The sequence below is a fragment of the Sus scrofa genome, chromosome 2 (genome assembly GCF_000003025.6).
Source record: "Sus scrofa isolate TJ Tabasco breed Duroc chromosome 2, Sscrofa11.1, whole genome shotgun sequence".
In the NCBI taxonomy this organism is placed as follows: Eukaryota; Metazoa; Chordata; class Mammalia; order Artiodactyla; family Suidae; genus Sus; species Sus scrofa.
This window is the reverse complement of record NC_010444.4, coordinates 6,173,108-6,189,422: the sequence shown is the minus strand read 5'-3', so window position 1 is coordinate 6,189,422 and position 16,315 is coordinate 6,173,108. Positions and strand designations below refer to the sequence as shown.

Here is a 16,315-nt window from a genome sequence, read left to right as displayed (position 1 = left end):
CTTCACGTAGCTGCTTCCTAATAGTGTGATGTTGGGTAAATCAACCCCTCTGAACCTCAGTTTCCTCATCTGTAAAACAGGGCTAATAACAGTTTCTGTTTCACAGCTTAGTAAGTGCTCAGTGGTGATTAGCCCTTGCTGTTACCCTGTCTTATCTCAGGTGTTTTATTTTTTCTGGCTTTGCAAATGGTATCTTTTTTAAAAAATTACATTTTATTTCTTTGTTACTGGTGTTTAGAAATGCAGTTGATTTTCAGAAATCTAGTAACCTGGTTAAACTCTGATCAATCCTAATGAGAATTCTTTTAGATTTCCCAAATGGGCTATCATATCAGCCTGCAAATAATGACTTTTGTTTCTTCCATTTAAATCCTCACATTTTGAGGGGTGATTTCGTTTTCTCCTTAGGCCGGTGGGGATCTTGACAACAGTATAGCCTTGGATGGAAGTGGGAATGGAGGACACTGTGTCTCAGGCTTGGTTTTCAAGGGAATGTTCTAATGCTTCACATTAAGGTTTTTGCTGTAGATGTTTGGTATCCACCCTCTATGTCAAGGAAGGTTTTTCTTTTCCAAGTTTGCTAGTAGCATTTATCAGGGATGGACGCTTACTTTCCCCAGATGTTTAATATGATACGATCATATTGATATAATCATCTGTTTTATCCTTTAAGAGCCTATGTCTTGTCCTTGAATCCCTTAATGAAGAAAATTGTATTAGGTTTTCTGATGTTAAAGCAGCCTTGCATTCCTGTACAGATGGGTCATGATGCATTTTTTTTTTGGTCTTTTTTTTTTTTTTTTTTTGCCATTTCTAGGGCTGCACCCACGGCATATGGAGGTTCCCAGGCTAGGGGTCGAATCAGAGATGTAGCCACCGGCCTACGCCAGAGCCACAGCAACGTGGGATCCGAGCCACGTCTGTAACCTACACCACAGCTCACGGCAACACCAGATCCTTAACCCACTGAGCAAGACCAGGGATCAAACCTGCAACCCCATGGTTCCTAGTCGGATTCGTTAACCACTGCGCTACAACGGGAACTCTGCATTTTTTTTTTTTTAACACATTACTAGATTTAGTTTGCTAATACTTTTTTTTGAAATTTCACATTTATTCTCGTGAGATTGGCCTTTAATCTTTCTTTCTCGGGTACTTGGGATATGCAAATTTTATGAAATGGATGGGGGGGACGTGTTCCCTCTTTTTGATCCTCTGGAATAATGTACGTAAGGTTAACATCATCTCTGAGTGTTTGATAGAATTCAACTCTAAAAATTATCTAGGCTTGGTGTTTTCTTTTTCAGAAGAACTAAAATTGCTGCTCGATGTCTTTGATGGTTATACATCCATTCAGCTTTTCTCTAGCTTCCTTAGTCATTTATTATCTTATATTTTTTAGGTAGCTGCCTTTTTCATCTAAGTTTCCAACTTTATTTGCATCAGGTGGTTTGTGACATACTCTCGTAAATCTCTGCTTTGTCTGGAGTACGTCCCTTTAAAAACGATTCTAGGCTTCTGGGCTTCTCACTGAGGTACAGTGGGTTAAGATCCCAACTACAACGGCTGGGGTTGCTTCGGAGGTGCAGGTTCCATCCCGGGCCCGGTGCGGTGGGTTAAGGGACCGTGTGTTGCTCAGCTCAGGTGTGGGTCACAGCTACAGCTCGGATTCAGTCTCTGGCCCAGGAACTTCTGTATGCTGTGAGTGTGGCCATAAAAAAAGAAAAAGAAAGAAAAGAGTCCAGGTTTCTAAATTTTATTAGTCTATTAAGTCATATATATTTTTTTCATTTTATAAATTTGCTTTATCGTTTTCTTCAGGGGAGGGTCTTTTGGTAATAAACTCTTAGGTTTTGTTTATCCGAAAATATTAACTCATGTCTAAAATGTATTTTATCTGTACATACAGTTCTGCATGCATAGTTATTTTCTCTTAGCACATTGAAGATATTTTTCCATTCTCTTCTGAATTCTTACTGCTGCTAAAAGCCCACCATCAGGAGTTCCCTCATGGCTCAGTGGGTTAAGGATCCATTGCTGGATGGCCAGTAGGCGTCTGAAACAATGCTCAACATCACTAATTACTAGAGAAATGCAAATCAAAACTACAGTGAGGCACCACCTCACAGCAATCAGAATGGCCATCATTAACAAGTCAACAATTAGCAAATGCTGGAGAGGAGGTGGAGAAAAGGGAGCCCTCCTTCACTGCTGGTGGGAATGTGAACTCGTACAACCACTATGGAAAACAGTATGGAGGTACCTCAGAAAACTAAATCTAGAACTACCATATGATCCAGGAATCCCACTCCTGGGCATATGTCTGGACAAAACATCCATTCAAAAACATACTTGCCCCCCTATGTTCCTCACAGTGCTATTCTCAACAGCCAAGACATGAAGCAGCCTCAGTGTCCATGGACAGATGAATGGATTAAGAGGAAGTGGTACATATATACAATGGAATACTATTCAGCCATAAAAAAGAAAAACTAATGCCGTTTGCAGCAGCATGGATAGAACTAGAGATTGTCGTACTAAGTGAAGTAAGCCATATAGAGAAAGACAAATACCATATGATAGCACGTATTTGTGGAGTCTAAAATATGGCACAGATGATCCTGTCTACAAAACAGAAACAGATCACAGGCAAGTAGAGCAGACTTGTGGTTCCCAGGGGTCGGGGGGATGGGGAGTGTGGGGGGTTTGCATGCAAAATGTTGCATTTGGAATGGATGGGCAGTGGGGTCCCACTGTACAGCACAGGGAACTGTGTGATTGGGTCACTTTGCTGTACAATAGAAATTGAAGAAACCTTGTAAAGCAACTATAATTTTTTAAAAAATGATCCTTTGCTGCCACTGCTCTGGCTCTGGTTACAGTTGTGGTGGTGCAGGTTCGATCCGTGGCCCTGGGAACTTGCACATGCCACAGGAGCAGCCCAAAAATAGAGTCCACTCACTGTCTGAGGATTTGATATATATCTGGCATATATTAAAAACTTGGTACTCAGTAATAAGACAAACAACTTAATTTTAAAATGGGCAAAAGATCTGAATAGACTCTTCACTGAAGAAGCTATGGTAAATAAGCACACATAAGATATTCAGCATCATTAGGGGAAAGAAGTTAGTCATTAGGGAAATGCAAAGAAGTCATTAAGGAAATGCAAATTAAACTCACACTCACTCAAACGGCCACAACCCAAAAGACAGGCAGTCATATATGTCTGGGAGGGTATGGAGCAACGGGAACCCTATGCATTGCCGGCTCAGCCACTTTGGAAGACAGTTTGTCTCTTAAAAAGCTGAACGTGAATACACAGCATGACCCAGCCGTTCCGCTGGTATCACACACCTAAAAGAAGAGGAAACACGGGCCACACGAAGACGCGCACGTGGTCGTAACGTTGGTCTTGCTGACGACTCAGAACGGAACCAGCCCAGATGTTCACCAGCTGCTGAGTGGAACCAAAATGGAATGTATGTGCAATAGACCATCCTTCAGTCACAAAAGTGCGTAAATGAAAGGACGCACCACAAATGGAGAAACCTTAATATCACCACGCTAGGCATAAATCCTATATATATGGCTTTATGGGGACCAGATGCATAGTATGTGGTTCCATTTATATGAACTATCCAGAAAAGACAAGTCTTTAGACACCAAGAATGGACTGGTTTCCTGGGGTGGGGTGAGAACAGGGGTTGAATTAAACGGACACCCAGGGATCATTTTGTTGACAGAAATATTCTAAAACTGTACAGTGCTTATACCATCTGGTAAATTTTCTAAAAAAAAATCATTGAATTGTGCACTTAGCATAGGTGAACTATATAAATATGATAAACCTCAGTAAAAAAAATTTTTAAATCAGTTGTCCGTCCGATCGCTTCTGATAAGCTTTTTTTTTTCCCTCCGGGAGCTTCTAAGTCTTCTTGCCTTTGTGTGTTGTACAGATTTACAGTAATACGTCTGTGGTTTCATTTTTATCTACCCTTCTTTGGATTTCTTGGACTTTCTGAATCTGAGGATGGGTGGCTTTGGGAAATTCTGGGAAATTCTTTGCTATTAGCTCTTTGAATAATGTCCTTCCCCTCATCTCTCTGTTTCTCCTCGAAGCGCATGATATTGAGATCTAACTTGAGCTGTGGTGTGGGTGGCAGGCATGGCTCGGATCCGGCCTGGCTGTGGCTGTGGCGTGGGCCAGCGGCTGGCGCTTCGGTTAGACCCCTAGCCTGGGAACCTCCATGTGCTGCAGGTGCGGCCATGCCTAGTAATGCCAGGCATTTCAACAAAATGAATTGTAGGAGCTCCAGAGGGAGGATCCGTTCCTCCACACAGGGCTCACTTTCCCTCTGCGGGCTGATCACCTAAATCCAGTCTGGGCTAAATGGAGGTTGAATTTGCAGCTCGGGAGGCTCAGACTGACTAACGTCTGATTCTCCCCACCCGCCAGGCCTTTCCAGGGAGACCCTGTGCGTTCCTGGGACCCTCTTCCCCGGTGAAGCCCACATTCTTTGTCTAACAGAACTGCTTTTCAGGAGAAGTTTGCGTGGGTTCATACTGCCTCGTGCACCCCCAGTATTCAGCTCACATCCCGGGGGAAAGGCCGGAGGTGCGCTTGGAGCCACTGGTTTTTGCTGGTATCCGATTCAAGGCTCAGATTCTCAGCCGCCTGCCCATATTCAGAATCTGTCATTTACTGCAAAAGTCAGCTCCCTTTTCAAGATTCTCTTCTCTTGGCTTCGCCCATTCTCATTGCCTAGAAGCTCTCTATTCCTTTAAAATAAACTATTCCTCTGTTGTAGCCAGCTTTTGTTGTTGTTCTGGGTAGGAGGGCCCGTCTGCCACAGCGCCTCCATTCTTCTGTGGAGTAGAAGCCCAGTTGCTCTTCCTGGAAGCTTCTTAAGGGAGGGGATTGTCTATATTTTGTATCCCCTCAAAAATGAGCATTGTAGTTCACAGTGGGTGCCTGAGAAAAACTGAGTGAAGACACCCAGATCCCTAGGCCGCATTTTTAGTCTTTAGGTTTGCTTCATCTTTTCCAGTCTTGAGCCAGTGTGACCTTTAGTTGTTCTTATAAAATATTGAGTGTTTTTCTAAATATTGCATAGATATATAACAGTATTTAGAAAAGGTAGACTATATAAATATATAAAGAATCATTTTTACAGAGTTCCCATTGTGGCTCAGCAGTAATGAACCTGACTAGTATCCATGAGGATGTGGGTTTGATCCCTGGCCCAGCTCAGTGGGTTAAGGATCCAGCATTGCCAAGAGCTATGGTGTAGGTCAAAGACAAGGCTCAGATCCGGTGTTGCTGTGCCTGTAGCGAAGGCTGGCAGCTGCAGCTCTGATTCGACCCCTAGCCTGGGAACTTCCACATGTCACAGGTGCAGCCCTAAAAAAAAAAAAAAGAATCATTTTACAACAAAAACCCAAGAACCCACTCCGATTTTAGAAAAAGAATAATCATTAAACGTTTCTTGGGGTTCCTTTTTACTGTGGCACAGTTGGTTAGTGATCCGACCCGTCTCTGTGCATCCCCTCCGGGGCCCAGTACAGTGGGCAGAGGATCTGGTGTAGGTGGTCGCTCTGGCTGGCATTTGATCCCTGCCCCTCAGCCAAAAAAGGAAAAAAAAAGTTTCTTGTGTATCCCTCTTTTTTCTCATCCTTTCCTCTCTCCTGTAGAGGAAACTGCTCTCTTAAATACATAGTTGTTTTTTATCATTCGCTTGAATGTCTGTCTTCCTAAAAAATGTATGTGTTTTGATTTGAGCTTTACATGAGATCATATTGGTGTATTTTATTTTCTTATTTTTACGTCTGTAATCCATTCATGTCCAATGATGTGTATTTACTATATTCCATTATATTACTGTGTGTATGTGTACGTTGATGGACATTTGCAGTGTTAACCAGATTTTTGTTTTTAGGGCCACACGTGCTGCATATGGAGGTTCCTAGGGTAGGGGTCCAATCAGAGCTGCAGCTGCTGGCCTACACCACAGCCACAGCGACACCCAATCTGAGCAGCATATTCGACTACACCACAGCTCATGGCAATGCTGGATCCTTAAGCTATTGAGCAAGGCCAGGGATCGAACCCTTGTCCTCGTGGATACTAGTCAGGTTGGTTACCACTGAGCCACAGTGGTCACACTAACCAGCTTTTTGTTTGTTTTGTTTTTTGGGGGGTTTTTTGGTCTTTTATCCTTTTCTAGGACTGCACCAGTGCCATATGGAGGTTCCCAGGCTAGGAGTCTAATCAGAGCTGTACGTGCCGGCCTACGCCACAGCCACAGCAACACCAGATCCAAGCCTCGTCTGGATCTGGCAACACCAGATCCTTAACCCACTGAGCCAGGCTGGGGATCAAACCCACGTCCCAGCGTTTCCAAGATGTTGCCGGTCCCGTTACGCCACAGTGGGAACTCCATATTCATCTAGATCTTTGTCTCTCCTGCCTTCGACCCTCTTCTGTCTAAAATGTGGCCAGATACCCAGCCTGAAAGGGGCTGTGGGGCGGGGATAGAATCTGAGGCTGCTTCTCCTGTGAGCTTCTCTAGTTCTGCTTTGCATGGGAATTAGTCTGAAGCAGCTGTGAACTGCAGGTTGGGATCATTTGTAGATAGCATTTAAGGCTGTTTCTCTTTTATCTGACAGCGAAGCCCAAACTAGAATAATTTAGAAGATGTCCAAAGATTCTTGTTCTTATGTTTTTGTTCCATGCTCTACCTAGTTATCAAGTTTTATTCTTTATTCTTTCAGATTTAGTCTCATGGGATCCAAAGAAAACAATTTCTTGAGAGAATTTATTTGGGCTCAGATAATATGTCTTCCCTGAAGCTGCAGCCCAATTACTCACCATCTCCTTTTACGTGATTTAGTGCTTGTATTATGTATGCACTCTTACATTTGTTAGCAAATTGTTGGATATACTTAATAACCGTCCTCTCAAACACTGCCCACAAGCAGAGATGCTGCCTCATTTTTTCTGTGTACCTCCCGTGTTCTAGCACAGAGCTAAAGTCCAGAGGTACAGTCCCCGGTTGCTGGAGATCACCAAGGTTACCCAGCAAGGAAATAAGGGGTGCGATTGGGAAAAGACCAAGACGCAGAAGGAAGAACTGCTTTGAGTGATTGGGGGACCATGATTTGATGTTTTATTGTTCTATTAATAATGGATTTGGAGTTCCCATTGTGGCTCAGTGGTGACGAACCCATCCAGTATCCAGGAGGACGAGGGTTTGACCCCTGGCCTCGCTCAGTGGGTTAAGGATCTGGCATTGCTGTGAGCTGCAGTGTAGGTCGCAGACGTGGCTCAGATCTGGCTCACATCTGGCTGTGATGTCGGCCGGCAACTAGGGCTCTGATTCCACCCCTAGCCTGGGAACTTCAATATGCCGCAGATTCAGGCCCCAGAATAATGGATTTGACTAAGATTTCCAAGTGGAGTCTTTAAAAATGACAGTAAACGAGTCGTCAGTGTGTTTTCAAAGTGCGTCTGCAGAGAGGAAGGTGATCTTTGAGCTGAATTACCTGGATCCTCCATTCTAAGCCCTTTGGGCTCCAGCCGGCTTTGTGACACTGCATAGATGTCCTGCGCTCTAGTACGTGGAGGCGTGCGTGCCTGTCTCTGTCTGGCTTTTCCCTGATGGAGAACCCCAGCCGTACTTCCCCTCTGAAACCCCCCTTGACGAAGGACTTTTAGCTACAGCTGCCCTCTCGACTCGTCCCCAGGCGAGACGGGTAGGAGGCGGGGGCACGGAGGGGTCTTGGGTCAGCTCCCGTGTTTCTCAGTGGTGCCACGGACGCGCTTCCAGCCCCCTCTTCTGCAGCAAGGCCTGGTCGGCTCGCTGAAGTGAGAGGACTAGGGGCTGGTTCGCCTGGGGATCCTGGAGAGCATCCTTTTTCTCTCGTTTTTGAGGCGTCTTCCTTCCCTTCCACAAGCATGAGAGCCGGGACTTCCTGAGAGGGATGGATCCCCTTCACAGTAGGCTTTGGGGATAAATCAGCTGGTTGCCCTCACAGCTGGTGACTAACAGTCCTAACACCTTGGAAATCTCTCCCCATGTATTACGAGTAGGTTTGCCTGCATATAACAAAAAATAATAATAAGATGTATATAAGATAGCCGTTTATTTCTTTCTCACATAAGAAATGAGAAATTCAAGAGTTCCTGTCGTGGTTCAGCGGAAAAGAATCTTGACTAGTACCCATGAGGATGCAGGTTCGATCCCTGGCCTTGCTCAGCGGGTTAAGGACCTGGCGTTGCCGTGAGCAGTGGCGTAGGTCACAGACGAGGCTCGGATCTGGCATTGCTGTGGCTGAGGCATAGGCCAGCAACTGCAGCTCCGATCCAGCCACCAGCCTGGGAACCTCCATATGCCGGGAGTGCAGCCCTAAGACAACAACAATAACAAAGAGAGAGAAATCCAGAGGGGAACAGTCCGGGACTGATACGGCAGCCTGGTCGTATCATCAAGGATCCTGGCTCCTGTTGTCCTAACTGACAATCTTGACACTTGGCTCGAATTCTCAAGGTTTCCTCCTGATCCAAGTCAGCTGCGGGAGCTCAAGCCATCAGCCAGGAGCCAGAGAAAGGACAAGAGGGGCTCCTGTCACGTGAGGGAGCTGCCTTCAAAAAGTCTTCCCACAAGTCCCACCTAGGACGTCTGCTCGCACACTGGCCAGATTTCAGGCAGGTGTGCTCACCTCGCTGCAAGGAAGCTGGGAGGCATGGGCCTTTATTTCAGGAAGAACATACTCAGCTGAAAAATTGGTGCTGTTCTTCAGTAGGAAGGGAAGAGAGATTTGGGGGAGGCAGTTAGCCTCCAGCACGCCGGGTAAAACCTTCCTTTAAAAACAAGGCAGGAGTTCTCGTCGTGGCTCAGCAGTAACAAACCTCATGGAGTAGTATCCATGGGATGCAGGTTCGATCCCTGGCCTTGCCTGGTGGGTTAAGGGTCTGGTGTTGCTGTGCGCTGGTGTGTAGGTTGCTGACATCTACACCACCTTGCTCTGGTTGTGGTATACACAGGCTGGCAGCTCTGCTCCGATTGGACCCCTAGCCTGGGAGCTGCCATATGCCGCAGGTACAGCCCTGTAAAGGAAAAAAAAAAGAAAAAGACAGCTTGAGTTCCCTAGTGGCTCAGCAGGTTTTGGGTTGTTTTTTTGTTTTTGGTTTTGTTTTTTTTTTTCCCGTTTAAAAAAATTTTATTGAAGTGTAGTTGATTTACAAGTTGTGATAATTTCTGCTCTACAACAGAGTGATTCAGTTACACGTATACACACATCCATTCTTTCTCAGATTCTCTTCCCATATAGATGATCACAGAATATTGACTGGGTAGAGTTCCCTGTGCTGTACAGCAGGTCCCCAGTGGCCCGTCATTCAATATACAACATGCGTGTGCCAATCTCGAATCCCCAGTTCACCCCTCCTCCCACCCCACCCGTCTCCTTCGATCACCACAGGTTTGTTTACAAAGTCTGTGAGTCTGTGTCTGTGCTACAATAAGTTCATCTGTATCTTTTAGACTCCGTGTGTAAGTGATATCCTGTGATGTTTGTTTTTCACTACTTCACTTAGTATCTCTAGGTCCCATCAATGTTGCCACAAATGGCATTATTTCATTCCTTTTTATGGCTAATGTTCCATTGTGTGTATATATATATGTACACACACACACACACACACACAACCCACATCTTCTTTATACAGCATATACACGGGACTTGTTCTTATATCCATTCAGCCAGTCTATGTCTTTTGGTTGGAGCATTTAGTCCATTTACATTTAAGGTCATTATTGATATGTATGTTCTTATTGCCCTTTGGTTAATTGTTTTGGATTTGTTTGTGTTGATTTTCTCTGGCCCTTTATCTCTCGGCCTTTTTTCTTCCCTTTTGTGCTCTTCTCTTGTGGTTTGATGACTATCTTTAGTGCTGTGTTTGAATTGCATCTGTTGTAGATTTTTGGTTGGTGGTAACCATGAGGTTTTGATGTAGGGGTCAACATATACACACAAGATTGCTTTAAGTTGCTGGTCTCTTCATTGCAAATGCATTTCCAGGGTCCTGCATTTGTCCCTCCTCTGCTCACAGTGGCTGCTTTGGTGGCATGTGTGTGTGGAGGATCTCCTACCTTCACTGATGTTTGCCTTTACTGGGGAGCCTCCTCATTTGTAATTTTCTTCTTTCTAGTTGTGGCCTTTTCTTTCCAGCTAGAGAAGTTCCTGTAGTATTTGTTGTAAAGCTGGTTTGGTGGCACTGAATTCTCTTAGCTTTTGCTTGTCTGTAAAGGTTTTGATTTCTCCTTCAACTCTGAAGGAAAGCCTTGCTGGGTAGCGTCATCCTGGTTGCAGGTGTTTTCCTTTCATCACTTTAAGTATATCGTGCCACTCCCTTCTGGCCCACAGAGTTTCTGCTGAAAAATGAGCTGATAACCTTATCTGGGTTCCCTTGTGTGTTATTTGTTGCTTTTCCCTAGCTGCTTTCAGTATTTGCTCTTTGACTTTAATGGTGGTCAGTTTGATTAAAATGTGTCTTGGTGTGTTTCTCCTTGGGTTTATTCTATATGGTATTCATTGTGCTTCCTGGATTTGAGTGAGTGAGTCCTTTCCCATGTTAGGGAATTTTTCTGCTATTATTTCCTCAAATAGCTGTGCAGCAGGTTAAGGATCCTGTCTTGTCTTGTCACTGCTGTGGTGTGGATTTGATCCCTGGCCTAGGAACTTCTGCATGCTAAGGGTGCCAGTCAAAAAAAAAAAAAAAAATTAAAAAACCAGCTTTATAGAAGTGTAATGACATGCAGTACCCTGCACATGTTTAAAGTGTATAATCTAAGTTTTGACACAGATATACACTTGTGAAACCATCGCCACAATTAAGATAATGAACATATCCATCACCTGGAATGTAGCCTTTTGTAACCGTCCCTTCAGTGGGACGGTCTTGCCAGAGTCAGCCATCCTCAGCACTGTGTCTGGGGCGGTTTCCAGCTGTGTGTCAGTGTGGGTTTAAGGAGAATATATCTCATTTACTCAGAGCTTGCCCTTGTATTAAGATATACATGGAAAACACTTGCAGTTAAAATAATGTCTTGTAATTTTGAAACAAGTGCTTGTCCTAATTTTAACTGGCTTCTGGACTAAGAGAGACCTAAGTTTGCCTCTAGGCTCAGCTACTTTCTTGTGTGACCTTGGGTGAGTCTCTCAGCATCCTTGTCTCTGAGATAAGTGTTCCAATACCCACCTCTAGGAATTATTGTAAGACTTTTGTGAGATGATGGGATTGGAACGTGGGAGCCGCTTAACGAGTCGGTGCCGTTTTCTTACGCTTTGAAGACTAGGGTACATTGAAGGCCCCATATCCCAATTGATGCTGTGAAAACAAATAAAAAGACCCACTGAACTGATGACCGACAGCCTGGAAGTCAGTGTGGCGTGTCCAGTTTCTCAGCCAACACTGAACACATCCCGTCTGGCGATCATTTTGTCAGCTAAGGTACTCAGTCATTCTTGGCTTTCTTGTTGACATAAGGTGCACAATAAAGGTTTGTTTATCCACCAGATATTTGTTGGTCTATGATGTGTTTTTCCTTCCTAACAAAATTCTACCGAATTACCCGCAATATCTTAACATGTTATGTAAGAGGAAAGGTGGTCCAGAGCCTTACGGGGCATCAAAGAGCTGAGGACAGGGAGAGTCATGCCAGTCCTGGCTCGTCTTCCCTCCTGGACTGTGTCATCTCCGAGAGGACCACATCCTCTGACCTCCCACAACCAGCCCAGTGCCTTGAGTACAGGGGATGCTCGGCAAGCACGTGGAACATGAGAGTCAAGCATCACGAGCAGGAATTCCCGTCGTGGCGCAGCAGAAACGAATCTGACTAGGAACCATAAGGTTGAGGGTTCGATCCCTGGCCTCGCTCAGTGCATTAAGGATCCAGCATTGCTGTGAGCTGTGGTGTAGGTCGCAGACACGGCTCGGATTTGGCATGGCTGTGGTTGTGGCGTAGGCCGGTGGCTGCAGCTCCAACTGGACTCCTAGCCTGGGAGCCTCCATGTGCTGTGGGTGTGGCCCTTAAAAAAAAAAAAAAAGCCATCACAAGCAGAGGGCAAGACACACACAGGTTCCCTGTTTACTCCTGTGACTTTGATCTCACAGTGATTTTATTCAGCACCCGGTACCCGTCTGAAGGTGCTTTAGAAACGAAAACCTAACCCACCAAAAGCATTCGTGACTAGCAGCCGTGGATGAAGAACAAAATGGGGCATATCCGGTCTTTTCCATTTGTTCACCCCAGTCATGTTCCCTTTCCTTTCCAGCAAGTCTTGAAAATCAGCTGTACAGTGTAGTGATATTTATTTCCTAATCGTCAACTCTGTGAAATACAGTAATCCCTTGGCTGTTGGCAGAACCAGAGTTCCCTTTGGGCCAGCGTGGCTCTACTCTGAAGGGAAGGCAGAGACGGGTGCTGCTGTGGGTGGTCGTTGGTAGAGGGGCGGGTGCGGAAGTGCGTGTGAACCCAGGTGATTCTAGTTTAACACCTGCGCACAGGTGAGGGAGCACAGGTGCGGGACAGTGGCTGAGGGGGCGCCGTGCAGTGGAGGCCTCAGGTCTTGGTGCGTCCACCTCCTGCGGCCGCTGAGCAGATGAACACAAATTTCGTGGCTTAAAACAACACACATGCATCTTCCCAGTGCTGGAGAGCAGACGTCCAGAATGGGTTTCACTGGCTGTAAAATCAAGGTGGTGGCAGGGCTGCATTTCTTCTGGAAGCTCCAGGGAGAAACTGTTTTCTTGCCTTCTCCAGCTTCTGGAGGCTGCTGTACTCCTTGGCGCCTGACCTGGGTTTTGTTTTTTGTTTTTCGTTTTTTGTTTTTTTGTCTTTTGAGGGCTGCACCTGTGGCATATGGAGGTTCCCAGGCTAGGGGTCAAATCGGAGCTACAGCTGCCAGCCTGCAGCACAGCCACAGCACCATCAGATCCGAGCCATGCCTGTGACCTACACCACAGCTCACGGCAACGCCGGATCCTTAACCCACTGAGGGAGGCCAGGGATCGAACCTGCAAGCTCATGGTTCCTAGTCGGATTCGTTTCCACTGTGTCATGATGGGAACTCCTGACCTGGGCATTCTTGTGTCTTCAGAGCCAACCAGACTCTGCTCCCGCAGTCACAGGTCGTTTCTGACTTTGGTCCTCCCGCCTCCTTCTTAGAAAGACTGGGGGTGGTGTGGGACCCACCCAGATGATCCGGGATAATCTCCTCACCACAGGCTCCTTCTTCACATCTGCCTAGTCCCTTTGCCACTAAAAGGTCCTGAGGATTAGGAGATGTTATTTGCTTAAGGACAAAAAAGATTGGAGTTAGAGTCTAGCTCTGTCACTTAACAGGTTCGTGAGTTTAGGTGAATACACTGTATTTGTTTGTTTATTTTTTGCTTTTTTTTTTTTTTAAAGGCTGCACTTGAGGCACGTGGAGGTTCCCAGGCTAGGGGTCAAATCAGAGCTGTAGCCGCCGGCCTACACCAGAGCCATGGCAATGCAAGATCCGAGCCGCATCTGTGACCTACACCACAGCTCACAGCAGCACCGGATCCTTAACCCACTGAGCAAGGCCAGGGATCAAACCCGTCACGGTTACTAGTCAGATTCGTTTCCGCTGCACCACAATGGGAACTGCAAATATACTGTATTTAGAATCTGTTTCCTCTTCTGCTATATGATTAGAGCAGTGACCTTCCCCCACCCCAGCCCACACCTTCTACACACCTACACACACAGACACACAGAGGGTCATGTTTCTGAGATCCGGATGGAATAATACGAAGTCCTGATAGGGGATTGTATATTTTAGTTGATTTCAGTTGTGACTTAAAGCAAAAGGAAAGATTTCTTTGCTTCCTTTGTGTTAGCACATCTTAAAGTTTTCGGGGTGGGGGTGGATTCAAAATCAGGATTCAGTTCTCTCTCTCTCTTTTTTTTTTTTTTTTTGCCTTTTCTAGGGCCACTTCCTGCAGCACATGGAGGTTCCCAAGCTAGGAGTCTAATCAGAGCTGCAATGCAGGATCCTTAACCCACTGAGCAAGGCCAGGGATCGAACCCACAACCTTATGGTTCCTGGTTGGATTCGTTAACCACTGCGCCATGACGGGAACTCCAGGATTTGGTTCTCTTGATCTAGATTTGTCCCCCTTTTATTCGTGAATTACATGAATTTCTTCAACACATATTCTTGTTCACCAGGTTTTAGCTAGAGGCCATTTTAGGAAATTGTTAAACCTCACGTAATAAATATTAGCTGAGCACCTATACCGTGCCCAGCCCTTGGGTAGAAGGCCAGAGGCGGGAAGGTGTGGGCACCAGAGCAGAGAGGGTGAGAAAGGAGGGCAGAGATGAGCCAGCCTGGCAAGCCGGGGAGAACGAGGGCAGGGTGGAGTCAGCCACGTCCCACGTGCCACCTTCCATCCTCAGAACCGCTCCAGCCAGAAGCAGAAAGGCAGCATCTGAAGTTTCCCTCCCAGCCCCTCCTGCAAGTCCAGGGTAGCTCAGCTTTGAGAGGCCAAGGTCAAGTCAGATTAGAGTTGCCGAGAGTCCGGTCCGGAGTGAGGGACAGTCCTAGCGCTTTTAAAGGGGAATTTCCTCACTGTGGCACGGAGGGGTCTCTGCATGTCTGAAGCAGTGTTTGGCTGAAATCAATGTTGTGGTCATTTTAAGCATTTCCTGCGGAATGGAATCTGTTTTGTTTGTGTGGATTGTGACCCAGTTGCTGTAGCTTTACATCTGTAAAGGTTGCAGGCGTGATACCACTAAGGTAGAACAAGAAGAAGCAGTCCCCCCCCCCCCCCCCCCGCCGCCCCAGCAGCTGCTCCCACACGTCGGGAGTGGAAAGGCATGCTGGGTTTGGCGTGAGATCAAGGGGCATCCACAGAGGATGTACCTTTTAGAAACTTAGCAAGTACAAAGGCCAAATCGGGGATGCTCTGTGGCTGAGGGGGGACACGTTCCCACAACGTTCTTCCTTTAGGTAAAGCGGCATTTCCTCAACAGATCGTCTGTTGCTTTTCTCTTAAGTTCCTTGCGTTTGACTGGATCTCCATTCTCTGAATTTTTTAGGCTGTTCAGCTTGACCCTGAAGAAACTCGTCATGCTAAAAGAAATGGACAAAGATCTTAACTCAGTGGTCATCGCGGTGAAGCTGCAGGTGAGTGGAGCAGGACTGTTTGTTCAGGACCCAAGGGAGCTCGACAACCGTATGCCCACCACTGGGGCTTCAGAGATGCTTCAGGGGACCGCCTCCCGTCCTTCGTTCAGCAGAGCAGGCGTCATAGCAGAAAGACCATTGAGCTCATGCGATTGGACTCCAGTTCCGCCTCTTAGTTAAAGCACTCAATTTCTTTCTTTGCGTCTTAGGGTTGCACCTGTGGCATATGGAGGTTCCCAGGTTAGGAACCTAATTGGAGCTACAGCTGCCGGCCTACACCACCGCCACAGCAACACAGGATCTGAGCCGCCTCTGCAACCTACACCACAGCTCACGGCAACACCGGACCCTTAAGCCACTGAGCGAAGCCAGGGATTGAATCCGAAACCTCATGGTTTCTGGTCGGATTTGTTTCTGCTGTGCCACGATGGGAACTCCCAAAGCACTCAGTTTCTTTCAACCTTAGTTTCTTTGTCTGAAGGATGAAAATGGTTCTCCCTGCCCTGCCTACCTGACAGGATTAGCATGAAGATCAAGAAATTGAGAAATGGAGTTCCCGCTGCGGCACAGCAGGTTGAAAGTCTGACTGCAGTGGCTCAGGCCGCTGCAGAGGTACAGGGTCCACTCCCGGCCTGGCACAGCAGGTCAAGGATCTGGTGTTGCTGCAGCTATGGCTTGGATTTAATCCCTGGCCCGGGAACTTCCGTATGCTGTGGGTGTGGCCAGAAAAAAGAAATTCAGAAATTTCGTCTTATTGCTGGGATTTCTAGGTATGAACGGACGCGTGGGTCGGGGAAGCACTTCAGCGGTTTCTGCAGGGAGGAGAAACTTAGAGGTAATGATTTCAGACTTGGCCATTGAAAACTTACTGCGATGTTTTTGTCTGCTGAGTAATCCCCACATTTCATTCCTTAATCTTGCCTCACTGTCTCCAAGGGACCCAAAATACTTGACAAACAGTCGTATTCTAAGCATTCCGGAATTTCAGAAGAAACTGAACTTCAGAAAGGTTAAAAAATTTACCTGTGTTGCCAGGTGATTACCAGGTGGCAGAGGTGAGACTAGAAACCAAAGAGCCAGCATCGTATGTAGGCAT

At 46.3% G+C, this 16,315-nt stretch overlaps 1 protein-coding gene across 1 annotated transcript in view; it reads left to right on the top strand.

Moving 5' to 3' along the window:
• PACS1 (phosphofurin acidic cluster sorting protein 1) overlaps positions 1-16,315 on the top strand; it is a 138,965-nt gene that overhangs the window by 87,887 nt on the left and 34,763 nt on the right. Inside the window, 1 exon segment of the mRNA XM_021082811.1 lies at positions 15,132-15,219. Coding sequence (XP_020938470.1) covers positions 15,132-15,219 — 88 coding nt within the window.